At 37.8% G+C, this 25,181-nt stretch overlaps 1 protein-coding gene across 15 annotated transcripts in view; it reads right to left on the bottom strand.

The window, feature by feature from the left end:
* Positions 1–3,041: 3,041 nt before the first annotated feature.
* MBNL3 (muscleblind like splicing regulator 3) overlaps positions 3,042–25,181 on the bottom strand; it is a 125,012-nt gene continuing 102,872 nt past the window's right edge. For 10 of the 15 annotated variants that reach the window (XM_049872181.1, XM_049872176.1, XM_049872179.1 and 7 more), the window contains 6 exons: positions 24,525–24,761; positions 19,864–20,014; positions 17,492–17,527; positions 14,248–14,342; positions 13,237–13,310; positions 3,042–10,930 (listed from right to left, as the gene is read on the bottom strand). In XM_049872181.1, coding sequence (XP_049728138.1) covers positions 13,254–13,310; positions 14,248–14,342; positions 17,492–17,527; positions 19,864–20,014; positions 24,525–24,761 — 576 coding nt within the window. In that variant the 3' untranslated portion in view covers positions 3,042–10,930; positions 13,237–13,253. Of the gene's footprint in view, positions 10,931–13,236; positions 13,311–14,247; positions 14,343–15,007; positions 15,235–17,491; positions 17,528–19,863; positions 20,015–24,524; positions 24,762–25,181 lie in introns of those variants that run through there. The other 5 variants (XM_049872187.1, XM_049872185.1, XM_049872188.1 and 2 more) reach the window with 5 other exon arrangements.

Raw genomic sequence — 25,181 nt, 5'->3', positions numbered from 1 at the left:
CAAAGGCACACCAAGAAACACTTACAATATATATAGATAGATAGTTAACACAGATATGATTCTCTCTTAACTGCCAATTTACCCAACGAATAATTGTTCAATGCTTCAGGTCATAAGGCTCAATGCAAAGTTTCAGTCCGGATCCCATCCTTCCCCACCCTCTTCTTGAGACCTATACTGATCCTCAATGGGTTGATCGTCATCTTCTGTAGCCAAACGGTCTCTAGAAGTATTTTGACTGCAGAGACTCCTCAGATTCCTTCTGCATTTCCTCAGGTCCACTTTTTAATGAACGGGCTATCTGCTTTAACAGATGCTGTCGTTGCTGTTACTCTACGATTTTGCACCATTCTCTCTTTCTGCACCTGTATATGCATTCAGTGCATTGCATCACTTGTGGGGAGACACCTCCCTCTCTCTCATGAGGAAAACCTACGACTTTTCTTGCATCTGTTGCACATAGTATTTGGAGCCCTGCCTGCCTTGGGACTGCACTCTGTTTCCATGTAAAACGCTGGGCTACTCTGACTGGAACTCCATTCTGATACTGATTTCTGCATCCACTTCAGAGTGCAATGCTTTTGCTTTAGGCATCTGCCCGTAAGGACAGGAATCACGCCTTTTGTTCCTCTCACAAACCTAATCCTTATGACCTGGTGGATGCCCTTTCTGTCCAAGGTACTCTGCTTGGAGTTCTTGGCTTTTCCTCCCCAAACCTCCCACTATCCTTCTGCCTAAGAGAGAAGTATAAGTTCAGGCACTGAAAGGGGGGGGAAAAACTGGGAGGGCTTAGATAAATGAGCATTTATAGTACAGGAATGTCAAAACTAGGATCTGTGTGGCCATCTGTTGGATATTAGAAGGTACAGGCATTAGTCTACCCTAGAAATATATTCATGTATCAGGCTTGTCACTGTGTCATGCTCTCTATGAAGTTGTTGGGTGCCATCGAGTACGATTTTCAACTCATAGCAACCCCATGTGACACAATAGAGCTGCCCCCATATGGTTTTCTAAGCTGAAATCTTTACAGAAGTAGACTGCCAGGTCTTTCTCCTGTACAGGCATTGGGTAGGTTCAAACTTTTTGATTAGCAGCTGAGTGCTTAACCACTATGCCACCAGGGCTCTCTATAGATGCCATTTTTTGTAAGTCTGACTATGTAAGTGGATTACACTCCATGGAATTCTGGAATGTTCACTATCTAGTCATTATTTTAGGTTCATTACTATATTGGAACTTTCCTGACAATTACAAAATCACAATATTCTTCTTTTTTGGTCTTCTTCAGGTGGTAAATGACTAGACCACTTTTATCCATAGGAATTTGATCGCTGTCTGAGTGCTATGATTCAGTGTCTAGAAGATTACATCAGTAACTTATATCACCCTCATCAATGTGTAAGGAGCCCTGGTGGCACAATGGTTAAGTGCTTGGCTGCTAACCAAAAGGTTGGCAGTTCAAACCCACGAGTGGCTCCATGGTAGAAAAGACCTGGTGATCTGCTTCTGTAAAGATTACAGCCTAGGAATCCCCATGGGGAAGTTCTACTCTGTCGTATAGGGTCTCTATGAGTCGAAGTTGACTCAACAGCATACAACAACGTGTGCAGTTATCTGATATTCAACCATTGGAGAGTCATGTCTTTTTAAATAGACATTCCCAGGAGGGGTAGCACATTAAGTACTGCCAGTCTTGAACACCTAAGTGTGATTTGTCCCTTAGTTCTTAGCTAAGGCTGCTCTCTCTATCCTGAGATGCCCAACAGGAAAGTTCTAAAGGAAAAAATCCAGATCTACATGGAGAAGCATGTCTGAAAAGGTACAGCCACGGGACTTGAAGGCCAGAGGCCACCACAAGGGATGCGAAAAGGAGGGGCTTGGAAGGATGCTGAAAAAAGAGGCTGAAAGTTACCCAAGACAAATTTTTGCCTATGGGTCAACTTTCTTCTGGCCAATAGAAACTCCAAGACTCCATTTTGATGATGGTCATGGATGCCTTATCATTCAGCAGCTTCAAAGAGAAATACATAAACTGAATTCTGAAGAGGCCAAAGGCCTCCTGTAAGTGTCTATATACTGAACTGGTTTTAGTGCTGAGATTATCACAAACTCACAGAAACATATACAACACATCAAAGGGCTCAAATTTGAAATGCCATGGTGGGAACCACACTTTTAGAATAGTAAAGCAGGGCAAAGGGGGCGAGAGAGCTAGTGGCTCTATATGATTCAGCTGATACTGGACAAAGATCCACCTTCTTCCTTGGCCCTTTTCACTATTAGAGACACATGAATAATACTTCACTCTGCCACAACCTCTGATCCAAACTCTTCACCTCAGTTCTGTGAGCCTGACTATAGAACGGGTGGTCAGTGTGGAGAAGTCGTAGATTAGTGTTTTTGAAGTATTCAGAAATCTGACAGAATCAAGTATTACCAACTTATGTTTTGCTTTCTTAAAGAATAAAAATGACCATCCTTTCACTCTTGTGATATTTTTTGGAGATAACCAATTTTAAGTGAGAGAAAATGTTTTATTGGAAAAATGCATACATCTCATTGTTATGAAACCACTGATGCCCATCTTGAAAAGAATGAAATGAACAGCACTGATTTCATATGTTCCATTGAAGATATAGAAGAGAAATGAATGGAAAAGACAAACTTCTAATAATGTATCTTAGAATATGCTTTAGAATTTCTGAGGCACAAGAGACACCAGTAAGTATTATCCCCAAATTTTAAGTTTCTTTTTACTAAAATACAAGTGTTTTTCTTGTGTTAATAACTTCAATATTATAGGAATCACACAGCCAATAAAATGGACACATTGTCTATATAATTCAAAATACTGAAGGTATATTTGGAAAGAAATGTATTCTGTGTATGAAAGATAATATTGACCCAAGTCACAATTTGAAATTTGTATTTCTAAAGATTAGAGTTAATATAATAGAACATGAATAGATCATAAGTAAACTCCTAATGTGCGAATATGGATTCATAAAAAAAAAGACATAACAAAGAAATTTACACATTTTATTAAAAGAACAAAAAATGAGCAACGCAGATGTAGCATACTAAAATGAGGTGCATAATGCACACTTCTAAACACGAAACAAGCACTACAGCACTATAGCTTGGCAAAAAAAAAAAAAAAAAAAAAACAGCAAAGCAAAATTGAAGCATCTGCCCTATTGATAGCATAGCAGTTGAGGGAATGAGCTATTGCATTTTGGAGGCAAAATATTACAGGAACAGTTTATACTTATGAACTATTCTGGTCATTATTTAAATCTATAATTGTTGTACAAGGCTAATAATATTCTTATCTATTGTTGTGTGCTGTCAAGTCGATTCTGACTCATAGCGACCCCACATGACAGAGTAGAACTGCTCTATAGGGTTTCTAAGGCTGTAATCTTTATGGGAGCAGATTGCCAGGTCTTCCACAGAGTTGCTGGTGGGTTCAAACTGCTGACCTTTTAGTGCGCAGCCGAGTGCTTTAACCATTGTGCCACCAGAGCTCCTTTTCTTATCTACAGGTATTTTTAAATTCAACATTTTTTAAAGTTTGCCCTTTAAATAAAAAGAGTACATTTAGCAGTATCTTTTTTTTTTTTAAGTCTTAATTTAAATGATTATAATCTGGGGGCAGGTTAACAAATGGTTCTTTTTTTTTTTAATAATTAAAGCAGAAGCAATAATAGTAGGAAAATTTGTTTTGAAAATGCAAACCCAAGAATCCAATAGCTGATGGTCAGGTCATCCTCTCCACTGCTAGACACAAAAGGCATAGCAACGAAATAATTTGGTTTCCATCACTAACAAATAGCATCTGAATATGGAAATAAAGCTTTGAAACCATGCAGTTCTATGACAGATAAATCTTTAGATGTGTGTTTTGGAAGAAAAAAAAGCACTGATTAAATGTTGGGTTACCTTTAGGTCTTCCTACAGAGGTATCTTTTGTAATTAAATGATATGATATAGAAGATGACTAGCAAAGATTTTTGCAATATCTGCAAAGAACTGTGACTTATTTCATAGTGATTTTTTCCTTCTTTTATGTGCACCATAATTGAGGATGGGTTCTATTTAAAGATACAATTTCTCTGGAAAAAGCCTACTTTTGAGTATTAATGGACGATTCTATTATAGGCAAGGACAAGTGGAGGGGCTGGACGCTATACGAATTAGTCAGATTAAACCCTTTTTTTGGAATTAATAATAGAGTTCCTTTTTGGCCTCAGTTATACACATTTTTCAATTAATTATACTTCCTTCTCTAATCTGTTTTACTTATATAAACACAGTCACTGAGTGTACTAAGCTCCAGAGAAAATGACCCAGTGGCTATCAGCATACACACCATGCTACCAATTCATTCAATATCTTTTGTGATGCTTCTAGGTTCATACCAACGATTTCATAGATGAATCTTCCTTAAAATCTTTTGATATCTCTATCAACCTTATGAAAATATATTCTGTGGCTTACGGGTTCACAGGGAAATGTCAACACAAGAACATGGGTTATATTGGGAGAATATGTTGGCAATAAGGCTCATGGTGAAGTTCCTAACTACAGAAGGAATGAATGCTTAAATTTTATATGAAGAGGAATGCTGGTCAGATGGTCAGACTGTTGTATGGCTGACTCTAAGTGATCATGGTTGAGGAAACAACAACAACAACAGAAAGAACTTTCTAGCCAACTGGCCCTGAGCGATTGGACAACTGTAAGGCTTGGATTGCTTTCCGGCTTTGGTTTATTTTCCTGTTTCTATAGTAAGGGCTGCCAAAATGGGTAGCAATTAAATACCAACTCCCCCCATCCCAGGATGGGCTCCTTCTGCAGGGCAAGAGCAACATGCCCCAAGATATGAAGGACTCAAAGTACCTGTAGTGATAGTGATCAATTCTTTGACCTTCTGAACCTTGACCTTTTCTAGGTCTCATTCCCTAGGGGCCACAGGAAAGTTAAGTGGCCATCTGTAGGTGGTGTGAGAACAAAAATTGATAGAGATGATCTGATTGAAACATTCTCTTCTAGCTCTTATTTTATCTAAGTTTTTGGCTGCTTTTCTCCTGGTTAGTTAAAGCCAAACAGTGGGAGGCTGAAGTGGCACAGTGAAGTACTTTGCAATCTGTAAGTCAGAAAACAGCCCCAACTGAACAGGTATAATGTAAATAATGCAAGTAAAGCCATTTATAAATTTATGACAGGAGCCTTTTTTCCTTGGTTGAAGGGAGTGAAATGCCCCCATGCTGGCCATACTTAACTGTTGAGTGAAATCTTTCAATGGTTCCCAATTTGGTTTTGTGTTCTGGTTCTGAAAGGAGGAATCATGGTCATCATTAACAATTTGATTGTCACTTAGATACATATGACTTGATATACACATTAATTGATATAATACATTGATAAATTTCTGTGAAAGATGAAATCTGGTTCTATTCTAATGGGAATATTTGTCTTGCAATTTATAGTGTATTTCACTGCTTGTAACCACTGAAAAAAGAAAACCTCAGCCAGAAACCTGCCTGGGTGTGTGTGTGTGTGTGTGGGTGTGTGTGTGTGTATTTACAGGGGAGATTAATTAAAAGAGCAAACAATCTTTGCTAGTGGTCTTGCTAAATGATGAAGTACTGTTACTCTTGTTCAGTGCTGTAAGCTGAAGTTGACCTGTTACAAGTCTTCTCTTTTGGTGAGCTGTAGCAAACTAGACAGCCTCCACAACAGCAAAGCAGCATCATACTTTTGTTAAGTCTTATAGCAAAAAATCCCTTCTTCTCACAGCCTTAGAAAGAACTCTGTCTTACTAACTTTTCCATTACTATCACAGACTTCTTAAATTCAACAAAGCTCCAAGAATTGCTTTCATGGACTATGTACATAAGTGCAAAATAGGTGTGTCTCACACATTCGCACCCTAACTGAGACAATCAGTTAACTGCAGCATATGTCTCTTAAACACTGTTAAGGGGTCATTCCACAGTATCTTGAAGTATGGTCTTACAAATATGAATTATTTCAAACTATGCTTCAATCCTCATTTAGATATATTTGTGTAAATACGTAATTCCAGAAAACAGAATTTATGCAGCTACGGTTATGCCACTTGAATAGGGTAACTTTGAAGAAATAAATGTGTGAATAAAGGTCAGGTAATGTACTATAAATGCAACGATTGTGTTTTAAGTCTAAATACTGTGGAATAACCCTACCCACACAACAAATTCTATAAGCTATAAAACCTGACTCTAGAATCCATGTGTAGTAAACTTTTTGACCAAAAAGTCACACAAGGACACAAATTCAGCTTTCACATGAGACTTTGGGATTTAAAAAAGAATATTCAAATGTATCTGTGTCGAGAGTTTTGAGCTGTATCTTCTACAAGCTCATACTGTCACAAACCACGTATAGTTTACAAGTAAAATTTTCACGCACACACCAAAAATGTGCCTAAAGGTAGCCATGTTGTAGTTTTGTTGCCAAAGCAACGACTAAATATAATTAGTTAACAATTAATTATTATTTGTATATAAAGTTAAATTTGTTCTTAAACTGTGAACTGTAAAGAATATTTATGGACTTTAGTCTATACCTTGCCATGCTTCAGTGTCAGTTTAGAACATAACTAGGCAGGTTGAATACACGTAGTAAAAACTTCAACTTACTCTAACTAACTCTCCTTCAAAATTAAAATTCATTAGTTACTTAGTGATATATAAAAAAAGGAATACAATAAAAACCTTAAAAACTAATAATAAGAAAAATGAAAACGTGGCACCAATGAGTGAGCTGGTGCTCAGAATGTATATTTGTAGTTATATTTACAGTTTGATTAGGCTAGCGACTATATTTGCAAAAAGTTGTTATTCGCTTTTACCTACTGTTTATTCTATGGCCTTCAACAGGTACTGGTAAAATTAGGCCACTATTTTCCTAAATCTATTCAACAGGATTGGGAAATTAGATTTCCCTCATAAATTTTACCTATCTCTATTTCAATGTGTGTGAAATGTGCAAGGGATAAAAAGAATGAGGAGTCCAGTTTCTAATCAGTCTGTGCATCACAGTATACCCTACAGCCTAAAAGAATTCAGAAAACTTCTGGCTGCATTTTATCCAAGGTCATCCTCAACTACACTCTCCAAAGGGGGCTGGGAGATCCAAATAACATTCCAAGTAGCACAGGGGCCTTCTCTCTTATTTAATAAAATGTAATGTCGATGTTCTTGCTTATTCAGACATCACTCTGCTTACCGACCATGCCATTAACTGCAGATTCAAATGTAAAGATTAATTTTATTCTGTTCCTGCTGATGGCAGGAAGGAGGTACTTGCTTTTCCCCAATTGGAGAGCCAGTGAGCTGAAGCTGCCCATTAGTGAACACAGCCTAGTGGTGTAGAACAACACTTATGGCAAGGTCAAAGTGCTTTCACATGCTCAAACATGGATGGAGAAGATTGATGGAGGAGGGAGAAGAGGATTCTCCACATCACCACTAACTACAAATTAAAGATTCTAATTTAGAAAAGTGAAATGAAATACAAGAGCCGGTGGTGAAATCAAGCTCCAACAGCAAAAGGGAAATACTGTATTTAAATAGCAATTTTATGAATCCATTTAATTTTAATCCCTCTTCAAAATATACTTATATGATGGACACACAGTGTTTCTTTCTCTTAACTGATACTACAAAATCCTCTTAAATGATAACTTGTAGATTACTTTCTCTGTATACATGTCCTGTTTGAACCAAGTTCCATCATTCCTGCATTTTTTAGAATAGGCTGAGAGAACTGGACAAAAACACTAATTTGGGATAACTAAAAATAGAGGCCCATGAAAAAGAGAAAGTTTATAAAATGTTAAAAATCAAAAGTGATTAGAATTTTATATATACAATTCATCAAGTAAATTATTGTTTAGAGTCACTGAGTGATTAGTTTTGTGACTTGTCTTTTTAACTGGACATTTATAGTCTAATGACTTATCTACTTTTCTTGAGTAAAGATCCTTTGAGTAAGTCATTGCACAACTGGTTTAAAGAGTGCATGCTATCTTAAAATTGCATTTTTGTCAAAACTCTTCTGAATTTGATCAAAACTTTAGTGCTTTGAGCTTTCTTTCTTTCTTAAATGTATTTATAAAACTTCTTTAAATATGCCAACAACAAAAAAATTGCGGCACCAAAAATACAACTACCCTGACTATCCCTCACTGAACCTCTTACTAAAAAATAAGTCATTATTCATGTTTTCCAGTGCTTAAGGCAATATGAACGCAGCTGTACTCTAGGTTTAAGATCTATGCACATCTTTGCCAGAAGTTTCACAAGTTAAATGAAACAGGACGTTGCACCAAAAACCTCAGACTACACAAAAATTCATTTTGCATTGAAAACATCCCATCTCCGTTAAGGAACACATCGGCACCAGCTCAGGTGTATCCTTCCTGGCTTCATGTGATCAGATCTGCCCTTCTGGAGAGGCACTGGCACAGGTTATATAAAACTCAGTTCCATACGCAAGTAATTTATAAAAGGTATACTCTACTTTCTTCTCTAACAGTGTTAAGATTTGGGGAAATAGAAATTAAGTGGTTCAAAGAATCAACAGGTAAAGGTCCAGACACCTCTTAGTCCTCCAACTACAGGCAATACTGTTACTGGATGACACTGGCTCGATACAAGCAAGACCACTTAGAAATCACTTTTGATCATGATTCACATTGATGATTAAGATTAAGAGGATATCAACTATCAGAGGGCTAATTTTGCTTTTTTATATTCTGAGCCAAATTGATGTGCTTTGGGATGGAGTCTCAAATGTTCTGAAGTGCGAAGTGAAAAGGAGGAGCAACAGAGAGTCAGGAGATATCCCTGGTTCTGACTGTCACCTACTAGCTAGGTAGTCTTGGACAAGTCACGTGCCCTGGGCCTCAGTTTCATCAACTATGAAAAAGGTCTCCATTGTTCTGTGATTTGAATACTACTAACTGGCTTAAGATACTATAAATCAGATTGTTTTCTGTGATTATCATTTTTATAAAGGAGAAAACAAACCTATCAAGTTTGATGATTTTATACTTTTCAGTGAGAGAATATATATATTTAGTAGAAAATACTAAATCTATGTTGTAAAATATATGTTTCCACTGTATAACAATAGTAACTTTAATAACTGAGTTGAATGGAGGAGGAATGCCAAATATCACCGGAACTGACTAATTACTACTTTACTTGGTTGTAAAATTATTCTGTAACTATTAGTAGTGTGAGTTCAGCTCAGCTCTGTGGAGTGTAGCCACTCCGTCTCATCCAAAGGGTGCTAGAAGCCTCTCTATTCTAATATTCAAACACATATAAAGACAAACAAACACAAACAAACAAACAAAAAGAGGCTTGGTTATGCTTGGGGAGACTCTGATGTTAATAAAGTTTGCCATATATAACAGGCATTTGCTCCTTCCCCAATAAGTTTACCAGAACTGGAAACTCAGTTGTACTGAAGCTAAAGATAACTGCGGACATCCTTCCCAGAAGTTTTGAATACATAAAAGAATCATTTTACAATGTCTCCCTACCTCCTAATCATTTCTCTGAACCTGTACTCAAGCTACCTCTGTGATCAATAGAGAAGATTGTCCATTTGGAGAGGAAAGGCCTCATTTGGAACCAATTCTCTTCCACCCCACTGACTTTTGCTAGATTGCCTCTTATTATTCAAAGAGTAGTCTAAAAAGGATGAGCCATTTGCACTGAGGAAATGGCACTGTGTAAAAGGTTACATTGCAATGGTTTTCCGTACTTCCTCCAATATGTAAAACTATCTCCATTCTCCCATCTCCCTGTTTAATTTATAACTTGTAATTAGCATACCTTTAAAGCCTCCAAGTACCAGTTTTTCTCTTCAGGATTTCAAATGGCTCAGTTTTAGACACTCAGCCAAGGAGATAGAACCCTCGAGCCACACACACACAAAAAAATGCAATGGGCCTTTCACAGAATTTTAGTATAAATGTTGAGAAATTGATTTAAATAAATTCTTGTTTACCAGGGAGCTATTTAAAAGGAGTGAAATTAGGGGTTAATGTTTTAAGAATGTCCTTGTTTTGTGCAGGTAAGTACTTCTCTTGCAAAACAAATCTAGTAATGTGATCTTATGTTGCAAAGTCAGATCTGCAGGAACAATTATATACATGCATGTTTGTGAACAGGTTTGAACACACTCAGAAAGTGAGACCTTTTAAATGTCTGCCCCAAGAAACCTACAGAAATATCCTAAAGAGAGAGAGCATATTAACATTAACCTGTCATATTTTTTTCAAGAACATGTTTCTGTTTCCCACTAAAAATATTTTAGTTAAAATCAAACACCCCACATACACGGTAACATACTAGATAGAATGTAAAAACCTAACACAGTACAAATCAACACAACAATGGGGAAAATGGTATTGGATACATTCGATACATTCTAAATCAACCCAATAGACTACCATGTAAACAAAACTGTAACACTTCAAAATCAGACAAATATTTCTCCACAAAGAATGTACAGTAAACCAACAACAGTCCACTGTGGAGATGCACTCGGCACAGTGGTTGTTGGAAAATGACAAAGGGTAACATAACACGTTTCAAAATTTAATGGCCACGTTCTACCTGATATTCAAATAAGATAGATGGTAGTTTTCTAGTCGTGTTTTCTTTTAACATCTCTATTGATTTTTAATGCTTGATTTTTTTTTAATTTGGTTGGTATGTTTGTTTTGCTTAATATATTGACTGCACCACACTTATTGTTGAGTTGGTAGAAGAGGACGTACGAAAATATATATAGAAAGGCCATATGGAGCTTCTCATGGAGAGATTCTGATACTCCATAACTCTGCTGTTCAGAATTTCAACTGAAATGGAAAAAAAAAAAAAGAAAGTGAGAAAAATCGAAGGGTTATTGAAACAGGAGCCAGGATACTGTGGTTCTTGTCCCAGTTCTGTGTGTGAAAAATGCCAAGATATTCCCCACACAAATCTCAGATTCTATATCTGCAAAAATGAGGCTGTTGGAAATGATCACTGAAGAACCATAAGCCTATGATAGTCTATGGTTCTCACTGAGCACCGATTTGTAGAATTCCCCTAAGTTAACAGAGACACACTCAATAGTTTTAAGGTATTATCTACACAATGCCAAAATATTTTGATGAACATTTACCATCCATCCACTCCCTTCAACAAGTATATATTGAGAAAGCATGTTTGATATCAAGTGTTTTGAAATATGCAAATATGAACTGAACTTTAAGCTTTTTATCTGAATGTTTTGGAGCTATGCACAAATAGCCTAAGTGTGAAATCTAAGTACAGGTAGTCCCTGACTTACAACATATTCGAGTTATGATGTACTGCACTTATGACTTCCTTTTTTATGATTTGTGTATTTTTATGTATGTATGCATGCATTAAAATATATCTGTAAGTTTACATACTTAATGTTTCTAACTCCTAAAGACAAAGATTGGATTTATTAAAACAAAAACAAACCTATTGCCATCGAGTCGATTCTGACTCATAGTGACCCTATAGGAGAGAGTAGAACTGCCCCATTGGGATTCCAAGGAGCACCTAGTGGACTTGAACTGCTGACCTTTTGGTTAGCAGCCGTAGCTCTTAACCAGTATGCTGCCAGGGTTTCCGGATTTATAAAGATACTGATAATAAAAGGCAATCATAATGGAAACTAAAAAAAAAAAAAGGTGTTTGACTTACATCAGAGCCGACTTACGATGGAGTCGTCAGAATGGGACCCTATCACAAGTCAGGGATTACCTGTATGTAGTATTGTGCAAAATTATATTTTTGAACTTTGCAGAAATTTTCAAAGTCTGTTACACATTCTGCCAAATACATCTAAATTTTCAAATGGCATCAAGCAAAAAGGAATCACTATTCCCAAACATGTTCTGTTGGAAAGTTGATTATATTTGACAGCTTTCATTTGCCTTGATGTAAAGCAGCCCACTAGAATTGGACAAGTGTTTGCTAAATCTACGTTCTCATGTTTAGTGCTATTCTCAAGTTGCCACTATCCCAAGTGGCACCCCTGAAAAATATTCCAGTATACAGCTACTTGGCTTAGTGGTTAAGAGCTCGGCTGCTAACTAAGAGGTCGGCAGCTCGAATCCACCAGCCACTCCTTGGAAACCCTATGGGGCAGTTCTACTCTGTCCTATAGGGTTGCTAAGAGTCAGAACCGACAGCAACGGGTTTGGTTTAGTTTGGTTATTTCTTCCACATACTCAAGGATATCTTTTTAAAACATTCCTTACGATTGAGGAGGCCTGTGAGTCCTCAATGGGAAAGAAGTGCTAGCTGGGATCTGGGGTACTAAGCCATAAGGAGAAAAAAACTGGTGTCTCCTTCAACCAAATGAAACACTCCAGGTTTGTGAACTTCAACCTTTCAGTAACTAATGTGTGCAATTTAGAATTGGTCCGCTTGATTAATAAGTCCCTATCATTAATTAGATACCTTGGCACCTTAGGTGGCTTCAAAAGCCATTTGTTCCAAACAAGCAATTGTTCAAATCAAGTGTGTGCCACAATAGGCTCTAGACCAGGCAAAGAGGAGATCAAGGGTGAAAGTGAAAAAAATCCAACAACAACAACAAAAATAAAGATGATTTGAATGAAAATAATGATTAAATCACTAAATTATGTCACTGAAAACAGCTGGAGAAATTTTGATAGACTTACATGGGAAGCAACACAAAACAGCAGACTGTAAAAGAACTATTTCTTATCACGTCATAAGGAGAAGCATATTGTTTACTTTTTTTTTAAGATAATCGTCTCAGTCACATCCTGACAAAACAGCTTGCTTTACTTCAATTAAAAAACATGAAGCTACAAAAGTGTTAAAGAATTAAAATTCAAAAATGATCTGTGCCTTTGACTAGCAAACCACACCTCTTTAAATAACAGGAAAACATTTCAGAATTGGTTAGCTCATTGGGAAAATACAGTACCAGCTGTCATTTTCATATAAAAACTGCGTATTTGCTCCCCAAGTTTCAGTTTGAACAATTTAGAATGCTTAAGTCAAGCTGCGTCTATTAATGAAAATATTTACCAAAGTCTTTAGCAAACGCAATTATGTAAATAAAAGATATAACCAATAAATATTATTTCTATTAATACTTAAAGAAACTTACTGTTCTACTGGTAACTTCTACATCTGTGAAACAAACATGCTGCTATTCAGTTCATCTATTGATAATTGGGGTATCTATAGTAGTAAAAAAGATTTCAGATTAAAATAGTTTCTTCATATAATTCGGCTAATTTTGTTCACTGCTTGGACATGGTAGTCAATAACCATACTCAATGTCACAGAAAAAAATTAGACATATCAACCATTTCCACAAAGAGTTAACTTAGAATGTGGTTTGTTCCAATGAATTAATTCTCTTGTATGATACATGGCTACCACACTTGATATGTAAATTAAAGAGCAGTGCAACTTGCAGTCTGCAAGTATGGTCGCCACTTTAATAAGGCACAAATGGCCGTAACAGTACACGATAATTATTGTACGTATCTCCTTAAAAATTCGAGTCTCTCCCAAATCTTATAATTTGCACTGTGACTATGCCTGAAAATACCTAAAGCAAATGAAAATCAAAACAACACAAGCACATCTAATGTCAGCATGGGAAGGAATTTCTTATGTAATCACTGGGCAATGATATGGATATCTGTGCCTTGGAAAGAAATGTAATAGCTTGCTTTCTTTCCAGTGGATTGGAAGGTAAAGGTGATGATAGTACCAAGTGGGATTTCAGACACAATAACCAAAAATGGTAGTAAACTAAAACAAATTCACCTCTTGACCAATAAGGAAGCACTTACGATATACTTAGTACCTGTATATACATTTAAGGATTGGTGTGACAGTCACAATTGTATTGATATATAGCATACCAAGAACAACATCTGGTAACTGATTAAAAATGAGTGAAACTCTGCTGATGAATCTCAAGATGAGTAACGAATCACACACAGCATTCTAGAATACACACAAAATAAAACTTCTAAATGTGACAATTGCTTAAGAAATACTGAAGGATATGAACCAATGTCTCTCACCAATCCCCAAAGCATATACTGTGCCTTACATACATCGTAGCTATCTAGGTCTGAACAGGTGAAATAAATGGCCAAACCTGATTGCCTGTGGTTGTTGCAACGAAGGGGACGCTGGTGGCAGGTGTTGTTGCTGCAGACACAGTGGTAGGTGTAGCACCGTGCATCATGGGCACTTTCAGTAGGACACCATGGAAGAATACACGGGAGGATGGAGCATTTATGCAACCATGACATATACGATCGAATGGGGCATGGTAGGTATCACAGCAACAAGCCACATGACATCATCATGATGGGTACACCAGGGTGCAACATGCAATCACAGTCAGTGCAAAGCAACATAACATGGAAGGCGGAAGAATTTAAAAAGAGAAAAGGGGAAAAGCCAATTATAGTTACCATTAATGAAAACAAAACCATTCTCAACATTTAGTTAAGTCTTTGAGCAGAATCATAACGTAGTTGACTCAATCCTACAACATGGATGAACCTTGAAAGCATTACGTTGAGTGAAGTAAGTCAATCAAAAAGGGACAAATATCATATGATCCCACTTATATGAAATACCTAGAACAGTCAAATGTATAGAGATCAAAGTTTATTAGCGGTTACCAGGGGTGAGTGTGGGGGAGGGGAAAGGGGAAGTCATTGTTTGGGAAGCAGTGCGCGTCAGTTAATGGTGATGGAAAATTTGGCAACGGATACTGGTGATTGTTGCACATCACGATTAACGTAATTGCTGTCACTGAATTGTACTTGTAAAACATGTGGAATTGGCAAATGTTGTGTTATATATATATATATATATATATATATATATTTTAACCACAGTATAAAAAGCCTAAATTTTCAGAAGGGGTTACGATGGGTGCATATGAAAAAATCTGATTAAACCAAGTATCCATGTGAATAGCTAGTTAAGCGGACAAGTAACTGGGTTGCACATTCAAACTGGAATAAGTCTGGCAGTTACCTTGTGAATTGGTGTTTGGGTTCACTGACTTATGGACGTGAGGCTGTCATTAGACTTGCAGGTACAAAGGGATAGCTATATGAACACCTACCTGTTTAGTGTGCAAAAAAAAAATGGTAGTTGGATTGGTGGGTATGTGGTAGGGGAACAGATATTAAGAATGCAGTGGACAATGCATGCAGGGTTTTAAGTACACCTCCGGCAAACTCCTTGGAAACTTTGGCTATTTATCAATCAAATACAAGGATCACTTCATAGTAAATAAACCAAACCCACTGCCGTCAAGTTGATTCGGACTCATAACGACCCTAGAGGACAGAGTAGAACAGCCCTAGAGGGTTTCAAAGGCTGTAAATCTTAAAGGAAGCAGACTGCCACATCTTTCTCCCACAGATCAGGTGGGTTCCAAACCGCTGACCTTTCGGTTAGCAGCCAAGTGCTTTAACCACTGCGATACCAGGGCTCCTCTCACAGTAAATAGCCAACGAAATTTCGTCTTCACAGCAGATATCACAGCTGTAAGGCCTAACAGCTGCAACATCTCTTTCAGGATGCTTTCTGTTTGCCGCAGAAAGCTTTTCTAGTTTCTAGCTCACTTTGGAAAGTAAACCAAAGGACTGATGTGTGAATGGAGAGCACGCATATATAATAATTTATCATGTTTGCATCTTTCAAATTCAGATTTTCTGAAATCTACAGAGAAAGCAAATGGGCTGGAGAGGAAAACCAACATATGTAATGCCATAGAACCAAAGCTGTGGCCCAAATGATGCTTAGCAGAAACTCTGTAGTTATCCCTTGTTCTTATCTCTCGTTATGTTCTTATCTCTAGTTATCCATTACCTATTAAAAAAACAAAACAAAAGAAAACAAAACCCGCTGCCATCCAGTTGATTCCCGCTCATAGAGACCCTATAGACAGAGTAGAACTGCCCCATAGAGTTCCAAGGAGCAGCTGGTGGATTTGAACTGCTAACTTTTTGGTTAGCAGCCAAATGCTTAACCACTGTGCCACCAGGGCTCCTCCATTATCTATAACCATCCCTTATTGTCTCACACGTCAATTCTAGAACCATTCCTGTTTTTCCTTTGCGAGTGCAGCAATCGGGCAGGAAGCAGCACTACTGAAGCATGCAGATTGCATTCCTAAGCTGAGCACTAAGGATGAAAGGACAGGGGAACATCCTGGAGAAAACAGGCACAAAGTGGGAAAGCAGACACATTTCACAAGCTTGCGGAAGCCTGCTCTTCTAATCATATGCACATACCGCTCCTATTAGTAGCCATGGAAATGTTATTCATTTGGACAAGGGACAGCCAATCCCTCAATAAGAGAGGCCTTTTTTTTTTTTTTACCTCCATTGCTAAGGTTCAGCCCCTGCTATGTTAGTGAGTGCTACTACTGTGTGGTTGTCATTTTGATTCTTCATTCTATCCTGATAAACCTGTTAGTCTCTGTTGGGCTCTGCATCTACTATCTAGCCCACCTATGGGATGGAGGTCAAGCTGCTGCAAACTCTCAAAAAGGATGGGGGGAGCTGGATTGAAATGTGATGGCTGGGATGGATGGGGTCTTTTCTCCCTGCATGAACATCAGAGCTATTTTCTCCTGATCTGTTCCTGGTGACCACACATGAGAACCATAAAAGCTATGAACTCCCCCCAAGTGTTCTCTTGAGTCACTTTCTTATCATCTTCACTATTAGTGATGTAGAAAACACCTTAGAGATAGCTAACATATTGTTTTGGTGGCTAATTAAAGAATCTGAGTATGACTGGTTATTAAAAACCACATAACTCCCAAGAGTCATTATGAAATTTTGTTGTGCCTAGGTTCTGTGCAGAAAGGTGCTTCATTCTAGACTCACAGAACAGTATAGAATTCTCTAGCTTTGCTCAACTTTCTTTCTCAACATCTGAGTATTGAATGGTTTAGGTCTTATGGATAACCTTTTTGGGGAGGAATTGTTTTGTTTTACTTCATAAATTATACATTTGAAATATTTTATAATTTTTAAATAATGGCTGTAAATCTCAGAACATTTAATTGTCCATTTTGATTAGGTAAGGAAATACTTGAAAATATTTCAGTTGATATTTTTAGGGTGGAAATAAAGAAATAGCAGGGTCAGTGCTTGGCTACAGTGGCAACCAACTAAAGCTCGCGAAACTACTGTTTTGATTCCACAAAGACATGAAACAGACAGCACCATATTAAACCTTTAAAGACTCAAAAAAAACGTACAGCCACGTCATTCAGTCACTCAACTCTTTCACAGTCACAGCAGAACAACACTTTTTTTTTTTTCAGATTAGGAAAAGTTGAGAACTTGTGTTGAAAAACCTACCAATACTTGAAGTGGGTGCCATGCACAGTATTGGCCCTGTACATCATGCAGAAAAGCGTGGAAAGTAAAGAAAAGAGATTATTTCATTATTAAAGCTTTACTGATAGAAATAATTTTAACTAGAAAGATATTTTCTTTGCAATATTAAGTAATCAGCACATGCAAACCCAGTAATCTCCCATGCTTATGATTATAGCTTAGCTTTAAGATCACATACCCAGGTAATCAAAGTAATTCTTGGATTCTTAGGTTTACAAACGATCTTTTACACTTCTTCAAAGGAACTACCATGCTAACATTAAAACCTTTGGACCAATACAAGCTTAGTGATTTTTATCAGAAGAGGGAAATTTCTTAATTTATTACACATATTACTTTCAAAATATATACCAGGGTCTGTATCTGTTGCCAATATTTCTATTTAGGGCATTAATCTATTAATGCTGCCTCCCCTACTTCACTGTAACCAAGGGCTTGACTATGAACATATGGCAAATAGGCTTTTCATTAAGAGGGGGCTATCAGCCAGACGGGTTTTTATCTTGCCATTAATTAAGGGGAAATGGGCTCATCTGACATTTTTGCTTATAAATTGAGACTTTAATTTAAATAGGTCAAACCTAGCGAAAAAGTCCAACTTCCAAACAAAGTGACTACACAATTGAGAAAACCCAGAACAAATAACATAAGTTTTATACATAATCACATTCAGCAACCTTGGCTGGCCTTCCTGGCCTACTGAATTCATTAGCTAGCTACCAGACAAATTGGAATCAGCCAAGGTGGAATGATCACCATTTTTGAATTAAAAAGTGCCAGAAATAAAAAATACCTAAACCCATATTTATTTTGTCTGTGAACATTATGCTTTTTCCCTTAGGTTAGGGGAAAAAATCTTATTTGTTACATATCAATAGTTACTTTTCATAAGTGGTGTAAAAAAGTGTTAATGAATTCCATTCTCTTTTTTCCTCAGAAACTACTACATATATGTGTAAGAATTGTGTTATTTTAAATGATACCATGAACAACTGTTGTGGTCAGTAATGAGACAAAAGACTTGTTTTGTTTTGTTTTGCATGGCTTCTTTCAAAATGAATTAACTGATTAATTTATTAATTACCCAATGGTTTTCTTTTCAAATTGAGGTATACAATAACATGTGCTTAATATGTTTATGTAATTGAAAAGACTTACTAAATTAATTTTAAAGAATATACCATTTTCATTCAATAATAGTTTCCAAACTACAGCATTTATTATTCTGGAAAAAAAATACTCCCTGTACTCCTGGTAGTTGGCATTTTCAAATTATTTCTAGAAGACTATATGCTCATTCTCAAAGTACTGAACCACTAGTAGAAAACTATTTCCCCATATATATTTATTTGTAAATTTTTCTAGCTTAAAATTTTCTATTCAATTTGGTGCAAAACTTGTTGCTGTTAGGTTCAGCTAACTCACAGCAACCCTGTGTACAACAGAATGAAACACTGCCCGGTCCTATGCCATCCTCGCAATCATTGCATGTTTGAACCCATTGTTGCAAAATTATTATGCTATAAAATATAGTTGAATATGGGTGGTAACATAAAAATATGCTACAAAATGTTGGGAAAAAATTAATTTGCTGAATTTCTGATATTAAGTTAAGAGGCTAAAACTACCTGTTTTATAGCCAATAATATACTATATTATACTATGTTGTTGTTGTTGTTAACTGCCATTTAATCGGCCCCGACTCATGACGACCCCATGCGTTACAGAGTATAAGAACTGCTCCATAGGATTTTCCTGCTATAATCGTTACAGAAGCAGATTGCCAGGCCTTTTTTCCACAGTGCCAGTGGGTGGGTTCAAACTGCCAACCTTTGGGTTAGCAGCTAATCGCAAACCACTTGGGCCACCCAGGCTTCTCATATTAAACTATAATATAATATAAATTTAAGGATAGTTTTATTATAACTACTTTTGGTATATCAAAGATATATAGGTTACATATTTTTGCAGTGCTGAAGTTGGGAAGTGATTTTTTTGATGGCAGACCATTGTCTCTAATAGTGATACCTAAGAGTCAAAGAATTAGTTTGAGACAGAACCAAGTGAACCAGTCACAAGAAGTAAAAAATAAGAAATGCTAAAAATGCAAAATATTGGCACTCTTTCCTCGTTTGATTTCAAACCATTCATTTTCAGGGATCATATAAAAACAAGTTGCTCTATATACTAGCAGATCAAGTATAACCGCTTTGTTTTATTTCTAATCAAAATATCTGTTGACAGTCTTCCCATAAATGCTCTCTGGAAGCTGCTTTACCTTGTATACATTCCCAACATCACTAAACTCACAGTGCCCAGAGCCCTGTTCTCACCTGCAGGGATAAATGCCGGTTGCGGGAGCTGCAGGTTAGCCATAGCCTGTTGGCAGTGGAAAACACTGGGGTTAAAGACTGGGGTGACACCATTGGTCTTTTCAAGTGCTGGTCTCTTTGGTATCAGTTGAAGTGCACCAGGCTGTAGGGCCTGTGGGGGAGGGATGGATTAAAAAACAGTACCAGAGAAAGTAAAAAATGTACTCAAACCAAGCAAGCACCAGTTACATAACATATGGCTACCTGGAAGGGTTTCCATTTGAGCAAGACATTCAATAAGCAGTGGCGGCCACAGCCAGGTAACCAACAAAGAGATTAAGCGGATCACTAGATGAGTTGTTAGCCCCAAACAGAGCAAATAAAGCCTCAGAAAATAAAAATACAAGGGAAAATAGAGCTTTGCAACTTCACTAATTTAGGCAAATAAAAAAGGACCACCTTGTTTGGGCAGGATGTGACAGAAAGTTGCTGCAGGATTTAATTGTTTAAAATTAACCTCTCAGGGATGTTCTTCTATTAATCGATTAAAATGAGATTAGCAGAAGCAACATGTGTAGCAGGAAACCGATTTCTGCCAGTTAAAACACTGCATGTGGGTCTAGGAGATAAATGGTATACAGGTGATAAAAACAGATGTTAGTAGATCAGAGGCTGACAAAACCAAACCAAACCCAGTGCTGTCGAGTCGATTCCGACTCATAGCGACCCTATAGGACAGAGTAGAACTGCCCCACAGAGTTTCCGAGGAGCGCCTGGCAGATAATATAGCCTCATAAAACAAAATTTAATTTATACAAGGACTTCAGCTTCAAACCCTCTAACTGTATGTTTCCAAACCAACATGTAAGGAGAAAGCAAATGAGTCATTCCTCACCACCGCCTACTCTGCCCAGGTATAATAGATAACTAGCAAAATGTATGCAATTCTCAGTTATAGAGGCTTGCTGTGCATTCTGGTATGTATAATTTGCTTTGTTAAGTCCTTGTAAGGTTTAATTTTAAAAGCTATTAGCATTTTCAAACCCTCCTTTCATGTCTACAGTTCTTTCAAAATCCCACAGTGCTTATAATACACAATCAAACTTGCCCCTGGACCAGATTCATTGGAGAAGTTTAACATTATTTTTTTCCTCAGCAAATTACACATTACTTAAACAACATGTCCCAGCAACACAACTCGGTATGCACCAAATTCTTGAGGAAAACTTATGCTGAGTAACGAGCCTTCCACGTGCCAAAAAGAGGCATGCCATGATCTCCTTATTCTTGTAGATAACAAACGCCCGGATGTATGTCATCTCTATTTCTTCTGGGAACTCTATGTCAGTGTCCACAATGTGACAGTTGTGCTTTTTATTTCTCCTAAGTTCAAGTAAGAATGCCAGGAAAGTGCAATCAAGCATACCAAGTAAGCTTTCCACCAAACTAAATCCACTGTTATCGAGTTGATTCCAACTCATAGTGACCCAATAGGACAGAGTAGAACTACCCTATAGGGTTTCCAAGGCTGTAAATCTTTTCAGAAGCAGACTGCCACATCTTTCTCCCCTGGAGTGGCTGGTGGGTACCAACTGCCGACCTTTCAGTTAGCAGCTGAGTGCTTTAACCACTGTGCCACCATGGCTCTTACATAAGCGTCACCCCTCACCGTTGAGTCGATTCAGACTCATAGCGACCCCACAGGACAGGGTAGAACTGCCCTGAAGTGTTTTCAAGGAGTGGCTGGTAGATTCGAACTGCTGACCTTTTGGTTAGCAGCCAAACACTAAACCACTGTGCCAGCAGGGTCCCAAATAAGCTTTGTTGTTGCTGTTGTTAGGTGCCATTGAGTCAGTTCCCACTCATAGCGACCCTACAAGAAAGAGTAGACTTGCCCATAGGGTTTCCAAGGAGCAGCTGGTGGATTTGAACTGCCGACCTTTTGGTTAGCAGCTGAGCTCTTAACCACTAAGCCACCAGGGCTTACTCTAAAGTAAGCTTAAGCTTTAGGGATACATAATTTCCAAATTATAAACAAGGCCCAGATGGCAAAGGTCACGACAAAACCTCTAAATTATAAAATGTAATTTATAGGTTCTAACACCTCGATCACCATTGAGGGAAAATGGTTTTGCCTAAGATTTTAACTGAGCAAGACAGGAGACTGTGTATCTGGTTATTAAGAAGATTTCCCTTTTGTATTAGTGAAGTGAAGGTGTTTCCTTTCTCTAGAAATGAGCATAGTTTGATCATCAGAACCAAAGTTGTGTTGCCAAGCAAACTACAAGTTAAGGCAGGGCCTAGATGAATATTCGCCTGTTAGACCCTGGTAAGGTAGTTCTGTTTGTTTATTCTAGCGTCCATTCTGATAAGTCAGTACCCAGTTCTGGCTGGGTGGTGCCTGTACAAATATTAAGTATTTTGCTTATCAACACTGGGCAGGGCCTCAACAGCCTCATCACAAGCTCACAAACTTGCCAAAGACTGGCAATGAACTAAATACGACTCAGCCTCCTTTGTTTATAATTCCTATGTGCGAATTGGACCTTACCACTAAGCCCCTACTTTGATCAGTTCCTCAGAAAGAAATGTTATATTGACATTCACAAGTACCAACCAAAGGCCTACTACATAACATTTAGCTCTCTAAATGGAAACTTGGGGCTGACTTATAACATATGTTTTTGACTAAAGATTCCCAAATCATCAGAAATGGGCCCACACATACGAAGACTCCATGCCCAAGGACAGTTACAGGTGCACAGTGGCACAAGGAAGCCATTTCTTCTACATCCCATGTGGATGAGAACTTTTATTTTTGTGGGGCCAACTGCATTCTTCTTCGTTAATAGGTCCATACTGATTCTGAACTCTATGCCACCAACTTAAGTAATCAAAAAATCAGAGGCTGAAGTTCTGCATAGAATATTTTGGATACCTTGTTATTTTCATAGCTTAAAATTCCCCATTCAAAAGAATTTAAGACAAAAAAAAATGTGGTGAAATCTTTTTTTTTTTTTTAAACATTTTTCACTCTTTGGATTGAGAAAAGAATCCAGGATAAGGGAGATAATAAGTTTGTTCTACTATGGTGCTTAGATACTTCCTGAAGTAATGGGATAAGTTAAGAGAGAGCAGGGGTATTGAGAAAGTATAGCAAGTCCAAAACTGTCACTGTGTCCTTGAAACTATGAAAAAAGGCTGGAGAAATTTGGGGTGTTTAGCTTCCTGAAAAGACAGGAGAGTTACTCTCATATGGAATAAGGACTGATTTCTTTTATGAAGTTCCAGTTACAACAAGATAGAATTCGACTCAGTATGAGAAAAAAGTTCTTAACAAATAGGGATGCTTGAAAATAAAAGTCTCTCTCTTGTGGAATGGTAAGGTCTCTGTCATGAGACTCGAACTATAAATATATGTGAGGAAATTTAGCTCAACACTGCGTTTCTTGGACTTCCAGGGCATGTAGGTGCTTTTTCCACAGCCAGGGAACGTGAGGTTTCCTCAGAGTTTTGTTCCTTATTTGACAATATTTCCTGCTATTACATGAGTGAAGAACCAGGCCGTAAAAGAAATAAATATAGAGCAGTATATCGAAATAATTGATGTCTGTGACAAACTATTAAGTAATCATAATTCTTATTTCTCAACCTAACACACTGTAGTGTTATAGAAATATTTTTCCTACCTCCTACCTGTCAGTGTTAAGTAGAGCCAATATTCCCCCTAAGCAGGCTTGCTGCGGCAATACCGCTTTCTTTTCCCAACCATGTGGAAATTTTATCCTCTCCCTCCCCGCAACCTTGGCAGGCTGCTGCCTTTGTCCTTGGAAGCACCACCCCTACAGAAAGGAAAGAGAACCTCAGACTTTGGGAAATTAGAACCCACTGAAACCCTGGTGGCGCAGTGGTTAACTGCTACAACTGCTAACCAAAAGGTCGGCAGTTCAAAGCCACCAGGCACTCCTTGGAAACTCTATAGGGCAATTCTACTCTGTCCTTTAGGGTCACTATGAGTCAGAATCGACTCGATGGCAATGGGTTTTTGGGTTTACATCCCATCTTTCAAGTCCTTGGTTTTTGAAAGGCATTAAAGATGTTACTTTCTAAGTGCCCATGAAGGAAGCTCACAAAACAGAGAAGCAGTTTTCCGTCTCTTTTATGTCCCTGGGTTAGACTATAAAAAAAAAAAACTCCAAAATAATTTATTGTTTAAATCATATAGTTTACTCTCTTTCTTAAAATGGGAGAAAGAGTGCATTCACCAAACCAAATCCCAGGCCATCGAGTCGACTCCGACTCACAGCAACCCTACCGGACGGAGCAGAACTGCCCCACAGGGCTCCCAAGGCTGTAAGTCTTTATGGAAACAGACTGCCTCATCTTTCTCCCACACAGCGGCTGGTGGGTTGAAACTGTCGACCTTTTGATTAGCAGCCAAGCACTTAACCACTGCGCCACCAGGGCTCCTTTGAAAGAGCACACAGTAGGTTAAAATCATTAGTAAAGCTTTTAACTAATTAACTTCAGAAAACCTTAGTTTTAACAAAAATTCAGACTGATAGGTTTTCCATTTTCCAGCTTATAAACTTGATTGTTTCTTTTAAGGCTCACTCATGACTATCCAAGATGATGGTTACAGGATATTAGACAAAGAGTCCACAAGTTGGAACTGTCCTTACCATGGCGGCAGCACCTGAATGGTTCATCTGGTGATGAGCGGCCTTCAGTTTGGCTTGCAAGTGCGCAGGAGGATGAAAGTACTTGCATTTCTCCCGGGAGCACCGACCTTTGATGTAATCCATGCAGATTGTCACGGTGTTATCGCTTGCTTCAATCATGGAAACATCAGTCGGGTGCGCATAGCGGCAATCGTTCTCACCACGGGTACAGTTTCCACGCTGAAATTCTCGGCAGACCTTAAAGAAGAAGAAAGAAAAAGCACCATCACATTGATGGCTGGCAGGCAATTCACTTTTATTTTGCCAGTGAATGTAATATTGTGTAGCCACATATGCTATGAGCTATAAACGTAGAATTTCTATTCTTAGGGAAAAAAAAAAAAAAAGGCCATCCTCCCCAAATGAAAGTGGTCTGTTTTCGTAACAGTGAAATAAAAGTACTTAAAGATATTGAAAAACACTTCTTTTAATCCTCCATTTAATGCCCAGCCTAAAGGGTGGTTAGCTACATTTGCAGCAGGGGTTATTTTTTTAAGGTCCAAGATGAGTCTTTATCACCCAGCCATGCGCTGATGGTCTCACACAGCAGACTTGTGAACCATGATTGAGTTACATGTACAATTAGATTCCATTATGATACATCACCAGGTATTTAAG

This window comes from Elephas maximus, chromosome X (assembly GCF_024166365.1).
Source record: "Elephas maximus indicus isolate mEleMax1 chromosome X, mEleMax1 primary haplotype, whole genome shotgun sequence".
Taxonomy (NCBI): Eukaryota; Metazoa; Chordata; class Mammalia; order Proboscidea; family Elephantidae; genus Elephas; species Elephas maximus.
The sequence above is the reverse complement of the archived record's forward strand: the minus strand, read 5'-3'. Positions and strand labels throughout refer to the sequence as shown.